A 17375-nucleotide genomic window follows, 5' to 3' on the forward strand; every position below is an offset into this window, starting at 1 on the left:
GGAAGAAAACAAGCCAGATGATCAGGGATGATGTTGTTAGCTTGAGAGAAGGATCAGTGCATGGGATGCTGTGGCGAGTCCAAGCTTGAAAGAATCCATTTGAACAGAATGTAACTAATACCATTTCGCATATTTCGCAAATGTTCGATGGTGAAAAAGAAGAGATATTTATTCCCTATGCAATGCTCAAAAGTGGGGTATGCCGATGTAATCCTATGCCTGTCCCAAACGCCTCCCATATGCCTTAATTCGTGTGTTTAGATGAACTCAAGTTCACCGTGATCCCATGCGTGCCAGCGACTTTTGCTTGTGACGGGATCGTAGTATTTATGCGAATTCGAAGCGCTCGTTGCAGTGCTTCATCTCGCGGAAGCAGTGTGGGCATAGCTCAAGACCCTGGGAGGTCAGAGCTGCAGCGGCGCCATGCAGAGTCTCGTGTACTGGGACCGATGGGACGTTTGAAGATGGGGTGGGCGCGGGTGAAGGGCCAGCTGGGGTGGAAGAGATGGAGTCTGATGAATGAAGTTAGTACATGAAGGCGAAATGGGGCAAACGGAGCAAGTCGTACCCTTGAAAGATGGCATGGTGGAGATGTTGTGATGCGCAAGTGTATTGATATAAATGTTGAAGTTTGTACTGTGAATTGTATGCTTTGATGAAGATAGAAGAATTGTGGATGCAAGCCAAATCTTCCGAAGTCAGTCATTCATACTTATACACGTTCGCCTCGCTCGATTTCGCCCTCAACAATGACGGACCAAGCTTTCAAATTTGCATCAGATTTCGTCGCACCGACCCCGAAAGATCTTGACCCGACTTATTATCGTTCGACGTGACGCTGATGATCGAATGTCGGTGGCGCAGTGGAGTGACTTCGGCAGCTACTTGAGTGGGACCCACTGTTAGCCGCGACAGCGCCGCAAGGATTTTCAGGCCCGGTGCTTCCACGCATGCACGCGTCTTCTAGGGCGGTGTATGGATTTGGCTGGGAATGATGGTTGATGAGACGCAAGTCGACAGCCATGAGGTGACGTCTTTCATATCTTCTCGAGAATATGCTCCAAGCATGATGCCATAGTCATTACTCCAGAGTAGAAGCACTGCCACATCCTGGACCTCACCATATCACGGCAAGCTCAGAGTTCCCGACCGCTTTTCTGGCAACGACATCGGGTTTTTCATCCACACTAGCTGGAATACGCCACGCTGGCCCGCCGTGTCAACTACGTGCGATGTACACTAGTCATCTCATGAGAGTTCCAACTCTATCAATGCATCCAGACTTTGTGGATGGCGCCAGATGCCAGTGATTTTGAGACCAGCTCCTTCGTATAGCTTCTTGTGCTCGGCTTCAGTGCGATGCCGTGCTCCAAGACTCGCCATCAGTTCCCAGTCCAGACAAGTTTGCGCCCAATGCGCGCCCTGGTCCGGGACTACGAAGTCGTTAATCAAAACCTTGGAGTAGCCTCGCTTCATGGCTGGAACGATTGCTTTCAAGATGCTGGTGTTCACGTCATCGTTCCAGTCTTGAATAATCGAATGGAGGTAATAAGACCGGGCTCCACGAACAGGCTGTTCCTTCATAAAGTCGTGCACCATACCTTCAATCCCAGGCCCAACTTTTGCAAGTTCAATGATTTCTGGCCGATCCTGTAGGACGAGCTGACCTGGTAGCTGACCTTCAAACGCCTGTCGTAAACCTTCAATATCATGTCCGGAACCACCACCAACATCGACTAGGAAAGGACTGTCCTGCTCGGCGCCGGCGATCAAGCGGTCCTTGACTGGATAGTAGTCCTCGGAGAACCACCGCGGCCTTCCGCGGCTCCATACGCCCATCATGCTCGCAAATCGCCGGCCCATCTCAGGGTTAGACTTTGCAAAGTACTCGAAGTAATGACTACCTTTGCAGTTGAAGGCATGCTGGAAAGGGCCATCAACACCACTGTCAGGAGAAGTGAAGCCATGGCTTTGGAAGAATGAAGGCATGGCTTGCAGCGCGGGTTGGAAGTTGTCAACGATGTACAAGATGGAGTCCTGGAATGCAGGATCGGAGAAAGCATCCGTCGTGGGAGTAGGTGCAAACTTGTCCGGCCCTGTCTCTCGAACAGTGCCCATGGCTGCCAGATGGCGCAACATGCGTGCCACGAGCACGGCGTCGACCTGCTTCTCACACTTGGTCGCAATCTCGGCGGGCGTTGCACCGGCATCAGAAACGTTTTGCATGGCGTTGAACAGCTTGACTTCTACACCCACGCGGATGATGGACAGGTGGGTTGGCCGTGCCCATAACAATTGCAGCATGTTCTCCATGGGATTGCTGAGCTCGGAGACAAGGCTGTTACAGGCACCCAACAGGCCCTCTCTTGCGCCGGAACGGCCATTTCTCAGGCCCTCACTGAGTTCAGCGATGTTGTCTAGGAGCGCAAGAGTACGCTCGGATGGTGGATCAGAAGGAGCAGCCATGGCCAGTAGTGGAAGGTTTCAAGTAGTCGTCCTCAGTGAGCGGTATCTTTCCGGTCGAAGGTTACACGTGGTAAGGATTGCCCCTCTTCAACCTTGGAAGCCGAGGCTGCAGCCGAGTCCTGCATCCATCAAAACGAGCCAGAGCACTTTCGACGGCCCACAGCATCGCGCACATCTATCCCTGTGTATCCACACATTCTAACGCTGCCTGTGGTCTTGTTGCGCATTATGGTGCAACCAAGCCAGGAGCCCCTTGCACCTGCGGTAGAGCCTACGTCATTACCAGCAGAAGATTCCGGCGTCGACGCTGGCCCGTCCCACGACGCCCACGACCAGGATAACCATGGTCACCATGTCATACAAGCTCAGTTCGAGTCGGACGAAGCATCCACCGACACTGACGAAGGGTAATCGTCTCATCGTGAGAAAACTTTGGCAAATGCTCACCACGCTTACAGGTATGCCGACTCAGATACTTCCTCATTTCTCTCGTCGATATTGTCCGAAGTACGGCGAGGTGTTGAGATTGAAGGCCGCTTGTACCCCTCCTATGGGAAGCACGAGTATGGCATGCCCATTGATGAGAAAGAGATGGATCGCAACGATCTGCAACACCACAAGTATACATTGCTCTTGAAAGATTGTCTCTTCATTGCGCCCGTCTCCGAACAAGTCCTGGACGATCCAAGCAGTCGCATCTTGGATCTTGGTACAGGTACAGGTATATGGGCCATTGACATGGCCGATAAGTACAAGGCCGAGGTTTTGGGGGTTGACATTGCGGCGACACAACCTGCTTTTGTACCCCCAAACTGCCAATTCGAGATCGAAGACGTGGAAGATGACTGGCCATACAGACCTGCGCAGTTTGACTTCATCCACGGCCGTGACTTGATGACCGCAATTCGTGATTGGCCGCGCTTGCTGGATCAAGCGTACAATCACCTCAAACCAGGCGGGTGGATACAGCTGGCCAGCACCATACCTGGCGCCCTCACAGATGATGACAGCATACCACCCAATAGCGGATATGTTGAATCTGGACGGCTATACTTTGAGATCACGGAGAAGATGGGCGCTCCAGCCGACGCTCCACGCCAGTGGGCTGAGCAAATGCGTGCAGCTGGCTTCACAAATGTGCAAGATGTTGTCTACAAGCTCCCGATGGGACCGTGGCCACGATCGAAGCGACTGCGAACAGTTGGTCGCCTAGAGCAGATCATGATCCTGGAAGGCGGATTTGAAGCATACATGCTGCGAGGGTACACACAAGTACTGGGAGGAAGAGCAGAAGATCTCCAAATCATTCTTGCGCTTGCAAAACGCGAGATCCGAGACCCGGCTGTCCATACGTATGTTCAGTTCCATATCACGTACGGCCAAAAGCCGCAGCGGTAGCTCGGCATGCACCAAATTCCTGCGCGCCATCTCTTATGTTAGGATGAACATCGGAACTAGAAAGATCATGAGTAGCTTCTTTAACTGATCTGCGACTTGAGGCTGCTATAATTCACATTTATCCTGCGAAAACGATACAGTCAACCTTCTCTTTCTCAGGCTTCCTCAGAGATGCTTTAGTGGCACCCGCAATCTAATGAAGGCTCGAAACTCTCTTCGCCACATCTCAATCCTGTTGCACCTAGGCTTTCCACTTGGCCTGCGCGATCTCCAAGGCTTTTTGGTCTGCATCAAATACGATATATGCGCTCCGAATGAAGGATGCACCAAGCAATCGAATGGGCCCATCGTTCGGAACCACTCCAAAGTAACACATCTCCACGCCGTCTGCATTCCTGACCGGGGGCACTGTGGACGGCAAGCCGAATGGATATATGAGTTCCCCGTATGGTACACGAATGCTGGCAAAATCGTCAGTGTGGTGCGTCCGCGCTCTGACCGGAAATTCAAATTCGAGATGTTCCGTCGAAGAGTTCTTGAGAGAGCATGGAACATATGGAGCTCCGTTGATGATATCAGTGGCTTTGAGGCCTTTGACAATCGCCTTGTAGAGTTCAGTAGGAACGTACAGATTCGGGCTTCCGGTGTCTACAGTGAAGTCGACGGCGTAAGTTCCTGGTGTCAGTCGTTCTTTCACGTTCTCGGAAAAGATGCGTGTCACACCTGTAACATTTACGTTCCACCCCCTCAATTCCCCATCAACCAAGTTCAATGGTAGAGTCTTCAGCGCGCCATGATATTTTGTCGAGTCTTCCTCTCCGAACAACACCGAGCCTTGCGCCGCGCTCTGGCTGTTCATCCAGACGCTGAATCTCTTCTTGCTCGACGGCGATGCCAGCGCGATTCTCTCCCACAACGGTGTGTAGGTGGCATTCTTGTTCCCACGAAATGGCGAGGTAGGACCCGAATATACGGCTTCGTTGTACCGCGAACCCATGCCAAAGATGCCCCAATTACCCTGTGTGAAGAGACGCTTCGGAACATTTCCTACTGCGAATTGCACGTTTGTAAAAGCAGCAAGGTTCGCGACTGATACTGTGTCGTTGTAATACGACCCCAGGACTGCAAGGTCGGGCGTAAGACCGTATCGTGCATCGAAAGGCACGCTAATGTCCACAATTGATGATGATCTCGCGGTGTTGAATCCTCGAGGGCAATCTGGGGCGCACCCTACTGAGTTTGGTAGGGGTACCCATATATCTGACGATCCGGTATCGAAAAGTAACGAGAATAGCTGGGGTGGTGTGCCGAGCGCAATGGATATGTTGTATCTTTGATGAGCGAGATCATTGATGATTGGGACTTCGAGCGCAACTTTCACGGCGTTGATCTGAATCAAGAGGATCACGAAAGGATGTCTTAGAATGTCATACATTACTGCTGTTTTTGGAGGATTACGCAGGATGAAAGTAGGACAACGCGGGGTCGACAGGACAGGACTGGCGAAATGCACCTGGGCAAGCCACAATGTAACCTTGGAAGGCGCGCCGGATCTCAAATCAGGAAGCTATCCAGAGGTCGAGTATGCTGCCAACTTGTTCTAGTGGTTTTCATAACGGTCCTACATAAGAGTAGATGTAATTTTGGGTAGGATGGAGAATCGATGCTATGCGACACAACTCAATCTGGAGAAATCAACACATAAATCGCTGGTATCAAGGACACAGAGTGGCTACGTCGTAGAATAACTAGAGGCATTCGTTCGTGCACTATCAATTCGCGAGATGTGGACGGTGAAGGTTTCTTGAATCGGAAGTGTCTGCCAAGGCACCAAGATGTCGCGCTACAGGCATCGATGGAGCTACATGCCCAGATGTATCGTTACTCCACGAATGTTGCACTATGTAAGCTCTTGTGCTGTCCGCGCCGTCGATTCATCTTTATAGTGAACGTCGTCACAAGTGGCTGTGCTCAAAATCTCGACAATGCCGTGTTTTCCGCAGCACTGATCGCAGAACAGACACTGCACGCCCTTATTTGGCCGAAGACGTGGCTCAGGTGGAGATGCGCCTCGCACTTACGACGTGTGATCCCCACATTGTCGGGAACGTGGCGGTGTCTGCATGGGTATGGCAGCACGACGATGCTATAAGAAGTGAAATGCTTCACGATTGCATGCGCACTCAGTTCACCCTTGATCTTACAGTACACAGGATTCCCAACATAGGCCTATCTGCAACTTGACATCATGTCTAACTATGATAACTACCAGCAGCAGAACCAATATCCGCCCAGTGGTGGCCAGGCTCACCAGAATGGCGGAGGCTACGGTCAATCTCAAGGTTACCAGCAAGACCATCGCGGCGAAGCAGGGTCGTACTATGGAGCCGGGCAGCAGCAAGGCTACAGCCAACATCAGGACTCACTTCACCAAGGAAATGGGCAAGCACAACAGAATCTCGGAGACTCAGGGTACGGGCAGTCCCCGCCACAATACCAGCAGTATCCCTCCGCCGCCGCCCATTCCTCCAACTCCGGCCGCAACTCCCACAACCAAGGCCACCAGAACCAGTACAACGGCGAGGGCAATCCCGAAGGTGATCGAGGCATCATGGGCGGTCTAGCCGGCGGTGCAGCAGGCGCCTTTGGCGGCCACGCCCTCGGAGGCAAAGCAGGCCACGGGACGTCCGGAACCATCATCGGCGCCCTCGCAGGCGCCTACACGGGACACAAAGCCCAAGACGCCGCATCCGACTGGAAAGACAAACGCGACGAGAAAAAAGACCAAGAAAAGCAGCAACAACAACACCATGCGAATCCTCCCGCACAAGATCAGCGCCAACACACCGACTTCGGCGCCAACTTCAGTGCGTCCTCACGAGACATCCGCCTCGATTCCCATGGCGAGTTTAACTTGCACGCCCAATGCCGCCGCGCTGACGGCTCCTACCAAGCAAGCACCATCAGCCTCAACAGCATCTTAGAAAACGACGGCGGCAGTTTCCGCTGGTCCGGGGGCCAGAGCAACGGCGCGTCCACATACACTGTTCAACAAGGGGATACACTCCGCGCCATCGCTGCGCGCTTCGCCCACTGCTCGTTTGAAGACCTGGCTCGCCATAACAATATTAGTAACCCGGATATGATCTACCCTGGCCAGAATCTGCAGGTACCGGGGGGAGGCAGCCGTGGGGGAGGGAATTTCGGAGCGTCGGCGAGGAATTTAAGGCTTGTTGATGGGGGGCAGCGGCTTGAGGGCGAGTTGCTGAGGGATGGGCAGTGGCATGTGCGCTCGATTGTGCTGGATGAGCGGATCGCGAATAGGAATGGGTGTTTGGAGTTTGTGTAGATATTTATGCTGCTAGGTCTTTGTAGTGAATAGGACATCGTACAACAAATTCAGGACGTGGGTCGGTGTGTAGGGGTAAAGCAATGGTCAGACATGCGAATCGAGCATGGTGAAGAAATCGGTGCTCAGTGCTCATGCTTGCTGAAGAGTCTCATGCCGATAGCACGTCGAGAGATATTCGCCCGGGTCAGACCGTTGCACAAGGCAATTGGCCATCATTCGAGGAACAGGACATCGTTTTGACGCAGAACAGCGTTAACGCGCAGACGGGGATTGCAAAGCTCTCGTGCGCTCATGAATGGGGTATCATTATATCGTCATCTATGCCACAGCAGCTACGCCGTCCGTTGCCGCTTCTTTGCTTTTGCTAGTGCTTCTGATATCGCAGCGACTTCTTGCTCGACCTCTGCATCGTCTTCTGATTCCTCTTCGTCATCGACAGGCGCGCCACCCTCGTCAGACTCGTCCTCACTATCATCGCCGTCAAGCTCGAGCCCGTCGCCATCGCTGAAGCCACCAAACTCGTCGTCCTCATCATCGTCATCGTCATCCTCGTCAACTGCATCGTCTTGGGGTGCACCAGTGGTGTCAGTAGTGGCTGCGACACTGCCGTTGGTCGCGCTCTCGCCATCTCGCTTCCTCTTTTTGCTCATCTCTCCTAGGCGACCTTCGCGGCCTTCTTTGACAGGTGCATTTTCCTCGCCCTCCTTGTAAGGTGGTGGAGTGAACCAGGGAATCTTTCCGCGTATCCAGTCGTTCAAGACCATCTTCGCAGCACCGTCAATGTCGGCTTCACCACCCTTGAGAAGCCTGCCGCTCTTCCGACACAGTTGCTCGAGAAACATGACCCCATCCTCGTAATCATAGATCTCATATGTCCGTTGCAGATGCCTTGGTTGTACTCGGCGAAGTACAGCCTCAATGTATTGTGCTGGGTACTCGACGTTCTCGACACGAACACTACCTCTCAACAGTAGATCTTCATCGGTGTCGTCCTGATTCGGTGGCACAATACCCGGGCAATCGATCATGTAAATACGTTTCATCAATGTGATGTATTGCCAGACCTTGGTCTCACCAGCAATGGGCGCAACGACACAAACCTTCTTCTTTCGCAGTGTGTTGATGATGGATGACTTGCCAGTGTTTGGGTAGCCAACCATGCCGACGGAGATCTGCTTGCGATCGCTGTGGAGGGATGAGAACTGGCGGAGGAGGGCGATGAGGGAACCTTTGCCGAAGCTGTTGTTGATGTTGGCGTGGAAAGCTGTCATACGTTAGACAGCAGCTCAAGTATAGGACGAATTTTTCACGTACCAAGTGTGGGAAACTCTTTGCTGAGATGTCGGACCCAGGCAGCCTGTCGAACATGTCAGTCTCGGCTACAGCAACTAAACAAAACATGGTCGACGATGAGAAATGTGTGAAATGTTACTAAGAGAACCGCCACCTATCTGCACATATATCGGCAGAGGCGGCCCTCAACTCAAAAACGTATCACTTTGCAACTCTAGCGACCAGCAACCAAAACGGAAGCCGGTCTACCCTTGGCCAAAACGACCGCGGGCGAGCGAGTCGCCGTCAATCTTCCCAACTTGTAACAGAGCCAATTCATAGAAGAAGGAGATGGCCCTTGACTTAAGGAGGGGTCACGAGGGAGGGAGGTAGGCTAGATGGAAGGGAGTGATGGGGAGCTTGACTTACTGCAACCTTGGAGGGGACGAGATCGACCTTGTTCAGGACGAAGACAAGATGTTTGTGAGGTGCCTCGGTGCGGATGTACTTCTCAACACTGCGGCAGCGGGTTCCGTCGGGATCACGGGCGTCCAGGACGTGCAGAATAACATCGCTAGAGTCGATAACCTTGTACAGCTCGTTCCAGATACGCTTACTAGTACCCTTCATGAAGATGAACTCTCGTGCCTGGGCAAAGTCGCCGTCGGGGTTGTCGTTGTCGGCCTCGGGATCGCCAGAGGTGCCTGACAGCAGCTTGGCCTGCTCGAGACGGTCGAGGTAGGTGTCGTGCATGGTGTCAGTGCGGCCAGCGAGGTCCTCGATGGTGCTGAAGTCCAGCTTGGGCCGCTTGCGCTGGGCCTTGGGGCCAAAGGTGTCCTTGAAGGGCTGCGACTCGACGGCAATCTTGGCGGCATGTTCCTTGAGGCCGTTGATGTTGCCCTTCTCCTCGATCAGGCTCATGGGCAGCTTGTTGCGCTTCATGAGGTAGGTCGAGGGGTTCGACGACTGCGCCTGCACGGCGGAGCGGAACGACTCGAGGGCATCCTGAGAGATGACACGCGTGTTGTTGAACCACTTGCGGTTGGGTTCGACACGGGCGACGGGGGCCTCGCGCGACTGGTACGAGGCCGACTTGGTGATGTCTCCCTTGGCATTGCGCTGGGCCTTGCCGTCAGTGAGGCGCTTGAGGACCTTGACCTTCTTCGCAGATCTGCACGCGAGTTAGTTTTCTGCCACCAGAGTTTGCGACAGGCGGTGCATGCATACCGGTAAAAGTTCTCGCCCTTGGTCTTGACATTGCCCATGCCATCGCCCGTCTTGCCCTCGCGCTCCTTGCGGTTCTTTTCTTTCTTCTGGGTACCCATGGTGGCGGCTTCCTTGCGAGACTTGGAGGTGTGCAAGTGCAGAGCTTCACGGCGAGTCTGCGACGGAACTTTTTCTCCAGCGGCGGGCGCTAGCGGCTTGGCAGAAATATTCGAGCAGGCGCGACCGACACCACCGAAGCCAGCTCCGCAGCGAGCGCAGCGGGCGTACTGAGCACTCACACACAGAGCCCCCACACGCAATGCCTCCTCGGATACCTGTCCGCTCGCCCTGGGCCTCGCGGCCGGCTGTCTCGTCCCTCAATGGCTCGGACGGGCCGCTCCCGCGCTGCGTGCGCTCCTTCACCTCGACACCCACCACACTCGCCCTCGGCCCCCAGTCGCCCAACTACATCGACGTCCCCAAGCCCCGCCAGCCCACCTTTGCGCTCGAGCCCGAGGTAAAAGGCCACCTCCCCGTGCCGCGAGACATATTCAAGACGCGCAACAAGCACCCCAAAGCCTCGGACGTCTTCCTCAACCGCTCCACCAAAGCCCCCAAGGCCCAGAAAGCCCCCGGCCCGCACAGCAGAGATGCCGAGTACCAGCTCTACAAGCAACGTCTGGCCGAGGCGCGGCGCGCTGCGCTGAAGGAGGGTGTCAAGCAGTTGCACGAGCGCAAAGTCGCCACAGACGCCCAGTTCCAGGCGAAGCTCCAGGCCACCTATGCAGACCGCCTGCAGCGAGCCACTGCGCCGCCGCGCGAGACGGACCTGCTGACGTCGACGTCGATCCAGAAGGGCATTCGGGATTTCCTCGACGATGCCCTACCGACATCGTCCCGCACCAACATCCCCAAACGCCGCACAGCCTATCAGCGCCGCGTGGCGCGCGTGCAGGCTGTTCGTGCATCACGGCTGCACGATCTGTACGTCAATGCACGCGAGTTCATCGTCGAGGAGAGCCAATTGGACGCGGCCATCGAGAAGGCGTTTGGTACCGAGGACCAGCCCGTTGGGTGGAATGTCCGAGGCGATGCTGGCCTGAGGAGCGAGGGCAAAGAGGGACTGAGTCCATGGCATGGGCCTATGCCCGAGGGCGTTGGCGACATGCTGCAGAAGCTGAGGGGCGGGGAAGGAGTCGGTCTGGCCAAGGAGAGGGTGCGCAAGGTCGCCGAGGCCTTGACGGGAGGAAAGATGTAAATGTCCAAGATATTGTAAATGTATGTATGAGTACACACGGGCCTCACATGATGACTCTGCCTGAACCAAGGTCGTGCCTTGTTCGCTGCTCAATCTTTTTCCGTGCGCACCTCGTTCCTCAATCACTCGGCCTCCAGCTCCATAGACCGATTGCAATCGCAGACCGGAACATCGCCGCTATTCTCGAGGCGACTGGGTAAAGGTAACATGCGTTGGAATCTCGTCCACGAGCTAATCTCTCCTCCGGTATCGGGTCACCGCCATTACAGATAAGGTTGTGGTAAAGTGAAAAGGAAGGAACGTTGGTGCGCACCTGCCTATGTGGAGCGCATATAAATCCCCTCCCCGACTGAGTCTCCTCCACAATCTCACAAATTCGCTCAAACAACGGAGTGCTCGTCCGTGGTCAATTGCACTCCTTCTCCAGCTCTAGAGTCTGCCTCATCACCATACTCTCGAGCTCACCATGCAGTTCCTTCTCTTGACCTTGTGTCTCGCGCTACTGGCAGCTGCACGTACTATCACTGGCGAGATTAGAACAGCAGCAGCAGCTCCAAAGGAAGACCCTCCGAGCAGACGTCGAGGTGTTGCCTACAACAATCCTCCATTCGCCAACTACTTCGATGTTATGAATTCAGGTGGTCAGGTGAGCTGGTCCTACAACTGGGCCTCAAGGCCGACGGAGCAACATACATCCTTCGAGTTCATTCCGATGCTTTGGAGCAACCAAGACAGCTCCACCTCGAAGTGGTGGGACTCAATCAAGGACGCAGGAGGTATTTTCAAGGACAACCCTACCCACCTTCTCGCCTTCAACGAGCCCGACAACTGCAGGTGAGTCTATGCCTCTCGAATTTCGAGGCTCTGGAGTCTCTCGCTCTCACTAACTTGGCGGTAGGATGGGATCTGGTGGCGCCTGCATGTCTGTCAGTGACTCCGTTGCGGCATGGCGGCAGCACATGGAGCCTGCCAAAACCCTCAAAGAGAAGATGTACCTTGGCTCTCCTGCCGTTACGAACGGCGGAACTGGCATGGGTCTGGACTGGCTGGGTCAATTCGTAAAGGAATGCGCCGGCTGCAACATCGACTTCATCTGCATTCACTGGTCAGTCTATGCCGACCATTGTCTCCGCATAGCTAATAATGTTTAGGTACGACAAAGCCAACAACGTCCAATACTTCAAGGACCACATCAACAGGGCGCGCGACGTTGCCGGCGGCCGTCCAATCTGGATCACCGAGCTCGGTCCTCAGGGCACCGATGCAGAGATCAAGGTATGTCACTCCCAGACTCGACAGAATCCCACACGCTAACAGTTTCTAAAAAAGAGCTTCCTCGACCAAGTGATTCCATGGATGGAAGACTCGGGCGACATCCACCGCTACGCCTACTTCATGGCTCGCGAAGGGCTCTTGGTCAACAATCAGGGCACCGGCTTGTCGGACATTGGATCGCACTTCACGTACTGGCGTCGTGCTAATGGCGGCTTCACTACCAAATCAAATAGCACCATTGTTGCGGCAAAGTTGTAGACCTCGGGTACAAAGGGGGAAGAGGACGGAGCACTAGAAGGAAGGATGGTGTATCTAGTTTGTGGAGTCATTTAGACATGACGTTCACACAGGGGAACAATATATGGACATGGAAACCTTGAAATGCTACACTGCATCTTCTTGATCGTCATTCTTGACATGCTATGCACAGCGGCAGCCGAAGCTTCACCGCTACCACGAGTATCGCAGCCTTGTTTGACTCACCGTGCCGACTCCGCGGCTCAGATTACTCCCATGTTCGCGTCGGTGAAGGCGATTGTCGCAACGGCTAGTGAGTCCAAGAGATCACTCACCGCTGCGGTAATCCCCTCCGATTGTGTAGAGCGTACTCTCGGCTCAATATGCTGACGGGAACTATGGACACATGGAACAATACAACATACCACCTCAGTGTGTGAGGAAGCTTCAATTGTCTATCACGCCTAGAATTCACCCAGCGCTTCTGGTCGAGGCAAATTTTGATCCAGTGCACCTCAGCGAGCATGCCGTGGAGCGAACTCATTTCATTGACAGCCACATTGTCCAGCACTACGCACCCAGACTCTGAACTACCTAGTACATACACGACAAAAAGTCTAGTTCACAATGTATTAACAAAAATTGCCATCTCTTACATGTACCCAATCATACACTTCCATTCGGCACCTGAACCGCTCCATTCCCCTTGCCCTCGGCAGCATCCAGCGGCTCCCCCCAAATCTGAATAACCAACTGCTTCTTATTAATCTTCCCCATAGCATTCCTCGGTATCACATCCACCACCTTCATCTCCTGCGGAATCTTGTAATTCGCCAGGATCTCCTTGAGCGCCCTCCTCATGTCCAGCGCAGACCACTGCTTCCCGCCCTTCCCTGCCGTCTTGCCTTGTTCAGACAACACGACGACGGCAGCGACTTTCTGGCCCCAAGCTTCCGACGGTAGACCCACGACGGCTACTTCAGAGACCTGTGGGAGGGACAGCATCTCGCGCTCGATTTCCAGCGCGGACACCTTTTCTCCGCCGGTTTTGATGATGTCGGCTGATTTGCGCCCGTGGATAAAATACAGCGGTCCTTTAGCCCATGCTTGTTCGCTTTTCCCTGCGCTATCCACGTATCGTCGAACCGCAACGTCGCCGGTCTTGAACCACTTGCCCGCGCCATCATCGCCCTCGACAAACTCCTTCTCCGTGGCTTCGGGATTCTTCCAGTATTCTCGGAATATCGTGGGGCCGCGGAGTTGGATCTCGCCCTGTCGTTCGCGGTTCGTGGCTGGGTCAATCTCTTCGCCTTCTTGGATGATCTCGCCCGTCTCGGTGTCTGCGAGCCGTGCTTGCACCGAGGGGAGGGGCCAGCCTACTGAGCCGTCTACACGGTCGGCAAAAGAGAGGCCACATGAAAGTGCCATGCCGACTTCTGTCATGCCATAGCGTTCTAGAAGAACGTTACCGCCGCTCAGTTCTGTCCATGCTGATTTGACAGGTGTAGGGAGTGCGGCCGATCCGGAAATGTTCAGGCGCATGTTCGATGGGTGAAGAGCAGTCTTTGTAGCAGCTTGCATCTCGGGAGATAGAGTGGAATGCGAAGACAGCAGACGGGTGTATATCGTCGGCACAACTGTGAGGAAAGTGATAGGTTTCTTCGCTGGGTCGGGGTTCGGAAGGAAAGGAGCCGCCAATCTTTCCCACACTGCCGTTGCGTTGAAGGGAAACTGGAATTCAATGGTGCTTCCCACAAACAAGGGTGTCAGAAGCGCATTGACTGTGCCGTGGATGTGATGTAGCGGTAGAACGTGTAGAAGAACGTCATCCTTGGTATAATTCCAAGCTTCCAACAACGACCTCGACTGAGCTGTCAGTACATCCTGAGGAAGTAGCACGCCTTTCGGTCGATTCGTTGTCCCCGATGTGTACAGCATCATGCCACCCTTTTCACTCGTAGGTTCTTCCAGAGTGACATAATCGTCAGTCTTTCCCATCATGATCTTCTCCTGCTTGTAATTGATTGGCTTCGTTTCCATGCCTTCCTTTAACACATCGTCGGCTTGACTCTGAAACTTCTCGGACGAGAGAAGCATGAGCGACTCGCTTTGGTCGATGATGTATCGTAGCTCATGGGCAGGGAACGTCGGTGAGAGTGGGACGGCGATTGCATGCGCGGCGAGGATGGAGAGTAGGGTCACTGTGAGACTGTCAACACCTGCATACAGAGTGGGTTAGGACGGGCAGAAATTGAATGCGCACCTACATAATCGTAGCCATTTTCCACCAAGAAGGAGATTCTCTGTCCCTCCGCACTTTGTCCGTTGGTGCTCCTCTGCAACTTGTCTTTCGCAGCTGCAACATCATTTACCAACTCTCCGTAGGTAAATGTGCGCCCAGATAGGGAATGTACAACAGCGGTGCTTTGCGCATCGTGTTTTTTTATGGCTTCGAAAATGGGCAGGCGGGGTAGTGTTGATGCCATTCTGACGGTTCTGAAAGATGTGTAGGTGCAGGGACGACAGTAGCTTACACCATGGGTGGGATCGTGTGACAGAGATATTTTGTGTTTAGTCAGAGTGCGAGAGAACAACTTTCGAGCCCACATGGCGATTGAAGCGTCCAGGATCAGCGCATCCAACGCGGAAGCAAGGCCTCGGATTACGGCAATTGGTGCTGGCTTTTTGCCGGTGTCGCTCAAACGGTAGGATCGCGTCTGTCGACCTTGCTATGCAGCAATCATCGTCGACAGGGTTCGCAGAGCTTCAGTGTAGTCTTTGGATAGATGCGGTCGACGCCCTATGATGCACAAGCCATGTTGGCTTTCAATTGAACTATATGGTAGTTGGACAATTTCGCGAACAGTGGACGGTGACGGCATCGCTGCCAAAAAGAATTCCGAAATATCTTGGCGCTCGCGCCCACATCACCGAGGCACACCAACGTTGAATACTCTGACCTACACTCTTTGGTTCCCGAACAGGCTAGCCTAGTTGATCCATTCATCCTTGAATGTTTAGACAAAATATAGCCGTCGCTGCAAAGCGTTATATGTCAGCCATGTCGCAATCCGTCACGCCGATGGAGGACGCGTTGCGGGCAAAGGGAAGCTCATGACCTCGGACTTGTTTCGGCACAAGGCGATTTGTCTTTGTATATGTATACTGACTGTCGTGCAGATTACGGATGCGCTGAAGCCTTCGACCCTACAGATCTTTAACGACTCACACAAGCACGCACACCATCAAGCCATGCAAGGAGTCACCAGCAGAGAGGTATAGGTATTGCGCTGTACTTAACTAGCTACTGCTAACACTACACAGACGCACTTTCGGTATGCTGCAACGACAAGGAACACGTAAAAGACTGTGATGAAAACTAACACATACACATGTAGTCTCGTCATCACGTCTTCAGCTTTCGAAGGCAAAATGCAACTGGCGCGGCATCGCATGGTCAACACACTCATGAAAGATGAACTGGCACAAGAAGGCGGCATTCATGCACTGCAGCTTACAACACGAACGCCACAAGAGGAAGAGAACAAAAGGCAAAAGGAAGCTACTCGTGCTTGAGACCCTTTAGCAGCCAAGTGCGAATACTTTAAGATACCCATCGAAATTCATACATCGCAACCTCACCCTGTGTCCGCCCAAAGTTCTGTCACTGTGAAATGCCGCTCTAACTTACCACTCGCTACCTCTTTGGACGTGGACGTTTTTTTTTTTTGCACCAGCACCTCGTTCTTCTGCTCTGAAGTTGCTTCGTACTTTGCATCTTCTTCCTCGTCATATTTATCGTACATACAAACAAGACTCACCACATTAGCACGAATCAACAACTCGAGCATAGGAATCAGTCCTCCAAGCACCTACACACATCAATCCAGTTTCATTCGAGGTACTGCATATTCCAGGTCGAAGCTTCTCCACGCGCTGTAACCCTTTGAGCAAAAAGCATATGACTGGGCTGCGCAAGATGAATTCGATAGGCAATGTATACACATGGCAGCAAGGTACAAATCGTCCAGTGTTGCCAAAAGAGGATGCGGCCTGAAGGCACAATGATGATCATGCGAGACTTTGGCCCAGTAACATATGCTGTGTATACGTTCCGAATCCACTCCTCCTGCATGTTCTAGAATGCAGCATCTTGAATCTTGCTGTCAAGCATGACTCCGTACAGGGGGAGTACAGCCCGACCATGTCCAGCATAGCTAAGAATCATATCGGAGTACCCTGTAGAAATCTGACCTCACAAGCGGAGGACATGTATCCGCAGTGGACCACAGGCCGCCGCAACAAAAGAAAATCAGACATGTGCGTGAAAAGTGCATGCTGAAAGTACATGGTACTTTGTCATGGAGTTGCTCTAAACTTCATGCGCTGAGTCTAAATCGTGGAGACTGAACCGCAATTCCCTGATTCGGAATCTCGTAACGCGGCCCCCAGGCGGACCTGTATCACCGCAATCGGTATCGCCACGTCGCAGCCGGTGGCGCTACGCGCTGAAGGGGAGGTTCCGCACCCGTCCATCTGGCTAGTGAAGAAAAAGTACCGCTTGCCGAGCCCACATGAATCGTGATTGGAGAAAGGTATGTGGAACGCAGGATCAAGAAAGCCGAGGATGGCCCTGCGTTGCGGGTGTTGAAGTGATAAGGGAGAAAGCTAGGTGGTTCTAAGAAGACTTCTCGGACCCATTAGGTTTGAAGCTAATTGATTTAAGCGTGGTTCACTATTCTGATCTGTAGATTTTGACACTGGACCGTGGTTTAGGTAATGTACATTATGGTAATTTTGTATTGGGATTCATTTTCCTCCAATCCAGGCGATCGGCATTTCTCCTACCCGTAAAGCTTCTCACCTCCACTTGCACTAGTCATAGCTTGGAGTCTCGAAGCTGACAAGACC

At 53.3% G+C, this 17375-nt stretch overlaps 10 protein-coding genes across 10 annotated transcripts; 5 read left to right on the forward strand and 5 right to left on the reverse strand.

The window, feature by feature from the left end:
• Nucleotides 1-51: 51 nt before the first annotated feature.
• SNOG_00111 (hypothetical protein) lies at nt 52-690 on the reverse strand. Its single transcript, XM_001790754.1, has 2 exons — nt 569-690; nt 52-512 (listed from the first exon to the last, which is right to left on the reverse strand). The coding sequence occupies exons 1-2, from the start codon at nt 582-584 to the stop codon at nt 328-330; spliced, it is 201 nt and encodes a 66-aa protein (XP_001790806.1). The 5' UTR covers nt 585-690; the 3' UTR covers nt 52-327.
• Nucleotides 691-1197: 507 nt separating this feature from the next.
• Nucleotides 1198-1918, reverse strand: SNOG_00112 (hypothetical protein). The gene has a single exon (XM_001790755.1). It carries the CDS (start codon nt 1861-1863, stop codon nt 1249-1251), a length of 615 nt encoding a protein of 204 aa, XP_001790807.1. The 5' UTR covers nt 1864-1918; the 3' UTR covers nt 1198-1248.
• Nucleotides 1919-2818: 900 nt separating this feature from the next.
• On the forward strand, nt 2819-3991 carry SNOG_00113 (hypothetical protein; the record flags this gene model as incomplete). The annotated part of the gene is made up of 2 exons (XM_001790756.1): nt 2819-2924; nt 2975-3991. The coding sequence occupies 2 exons, from the start codon at nt 2819-2821 to the stop codon at nt 3862-3864; spliced, it is 996 nt and encodes a 331-aa protein (XP_001790808.1). The 3' UTR covers nt 3865-3991.
• A 114-nt stretch (nt 3992-4105) lies between these two features.
• On the reverse strand, nt 4106-5299 carry SNOG_00114 (hypothetical protein; the record flags this gene model as incomplete). The annotated part of the gene is made up of 1 exon (XM_001790757.1): nt 4106-5299. One exon carries the CDS (start codon nt 5297-5299, stop codon nt 4106-4108), a length of 1194 nt encoding a protein of 397 aa, XP_001790809.1.
• Nucleotides 5300-6063: 764 nt separating this feature from the next.
• SNOG_00115 (hypothetical protein) lies at nt 6064-7262 on the forward strand. The gene has a single exon (XM_001790758.1). It carries the CDS (start codon nt 6113-6115, stop codon nt 7211-7213), a length of 1101 nt encoding a protein of 366 aa, XP_001790810.1. The 5' UTR covers nt 6064-6112; the 3' UTR covers nt 7214-7262.
• Nucleotides 7263-7548: 286 nt separating this feature from the next.
• Nucleotides 7549-9813, reverse strand: SNOG_00116 (hypothetical protein; the record flags this gene model as incomplete). Its single annotated transcript, XM_001790759.1, has 4 exons — nt 7549-8480; nt 8531-8573; nt 8918-9659; nt 9716-9813. 4 exons carry the CDS (start codon nt 9811-9813, stop codon nt 7549-7551), a joined length of 1815 nt encoding a protein of 604 aa, XP_001790811.1.
• Nucleotides 9814-10013: 200 nt separating this feature from the next.
• Nucleotides 10014-10952, forward strand: SNOG_00117 (hypothetical protein; the record flags this gene model as incomplete). The annotated part of the gene is made up of 1 exon (XM_001790760.1): nt 10014-10952. One exon carries the CDS (start codon nt 10014-10016, stop codon nt 10950-10952), a length of 939 nt encoding a protein of 312 aa, XP_001790812.1.
• A 466-nt stretch (nt 10953-11418) lies between these two features.
• SNOG_00118 (hypothetical protein) lies at nt 11419-12485 on the forward strand (the record flags this gene model as incomplete). The annotated part of the gene is made up of 4 exons (XM_001790761.1): nt 11419-11786; nt 11851-12057; nt 12104-12227; nt 12270-12485. The coding sequence occupies 4 exons, from the start codon at nt 11419-11421 to the stop codon at nt 12483-12485; spliced, it is 915 nt and encodes a 304-aa protein (XP_001790813.1).
• A 645-nt stretch (nt 12486-13130) lies between these two features.
• SNOG_00119 (hypothetical protein) lies at nt 13131-14950 on the reverse strand (the record flags this gene model as incomplete). The annotated part of the gene is made up of 2 exons (XM_001790762.1): nt 13131-14683; nt 14728-14950. 2 exons carry the CDS (start codon nt 14948-14950, stop codon nt 13131-13133), a joined length of 1776 nt encoding a protein of 591 aa, XP_001790814.1.
• A 471-nt stretch (nt 14951-15421) lies between these two features.
• Nucleotides 15422-16108, forward strand: SNOG_00120 (hypothetical protein). The gene is made up of 3 exons (XM_001790763.1): nt 15422-15570; nt 15645-15740; nt 15853-16108. Exons 1-3 carry the CDS (start codon nt 15478-15480, stop codon nt 15934-15936), a joined length of 273 nt encoding a protein of 90 aa, XP_001790815.1. The 5' UTR covers nt 15422-15477; the 3' UTR covers nt 15937-16108.
• The last annotated feature ends 1267 nt before the right edge of the window (nt 16109-17375 follow it).

Source organism: Parastagonospora nodorum, assembly GCF_000146915.1.
Source record: "Parastagonospora nodorum SN15 chromosome Unknown scaffold_1, whole genome shotgun sequence".
NCBI classification, from domain to species: Eukaryota; Fungi; Ascomycota; class Dothideomycetes; order Pleosporales; family Phaeosphaeriaceae; genus Parastagonospora; species Parastagonospora nodorum.

Bases quoted from the DNA above. Each gene is read 5' to 3' on its own strand.
- SNOG_00115 (XM_001790758.1), top strand. From the start codon at position 6,113: ATGTCTAACTATGATAACTACCAGCAGCAGAACCAATATCCGCCCAGT.
- SNOG_00112 (XM_001790755.1), bottom strand. From the start codon at position 1,863: ATGGGCCGGCGATTTGCGAGCATGATGGGCGTATGGAGCCGCGGAAGG.
- SNOG_00120 (XM_001790763.1), top strand. From the start codon at position 15,478: ATGTTTAGACAAAATATAGCCGTCGCTGCAAAGCGTTATATGTCAGCC. The intron at 15,571-15,644 runs GGAAGCTCATGA...ACTGTCGTGCAG, and splicing joins AGGACGCGTTGCGGGCAAAG to ATTACGGATGCGCTGAAGCC. The intron at 15,741-15,852 runs GTATAGGTATTG...AAACTAACACAT, and splicing joins AAGGAGTCACCAGCAGAGAG to ACACATGTAGTCTCGTCATC.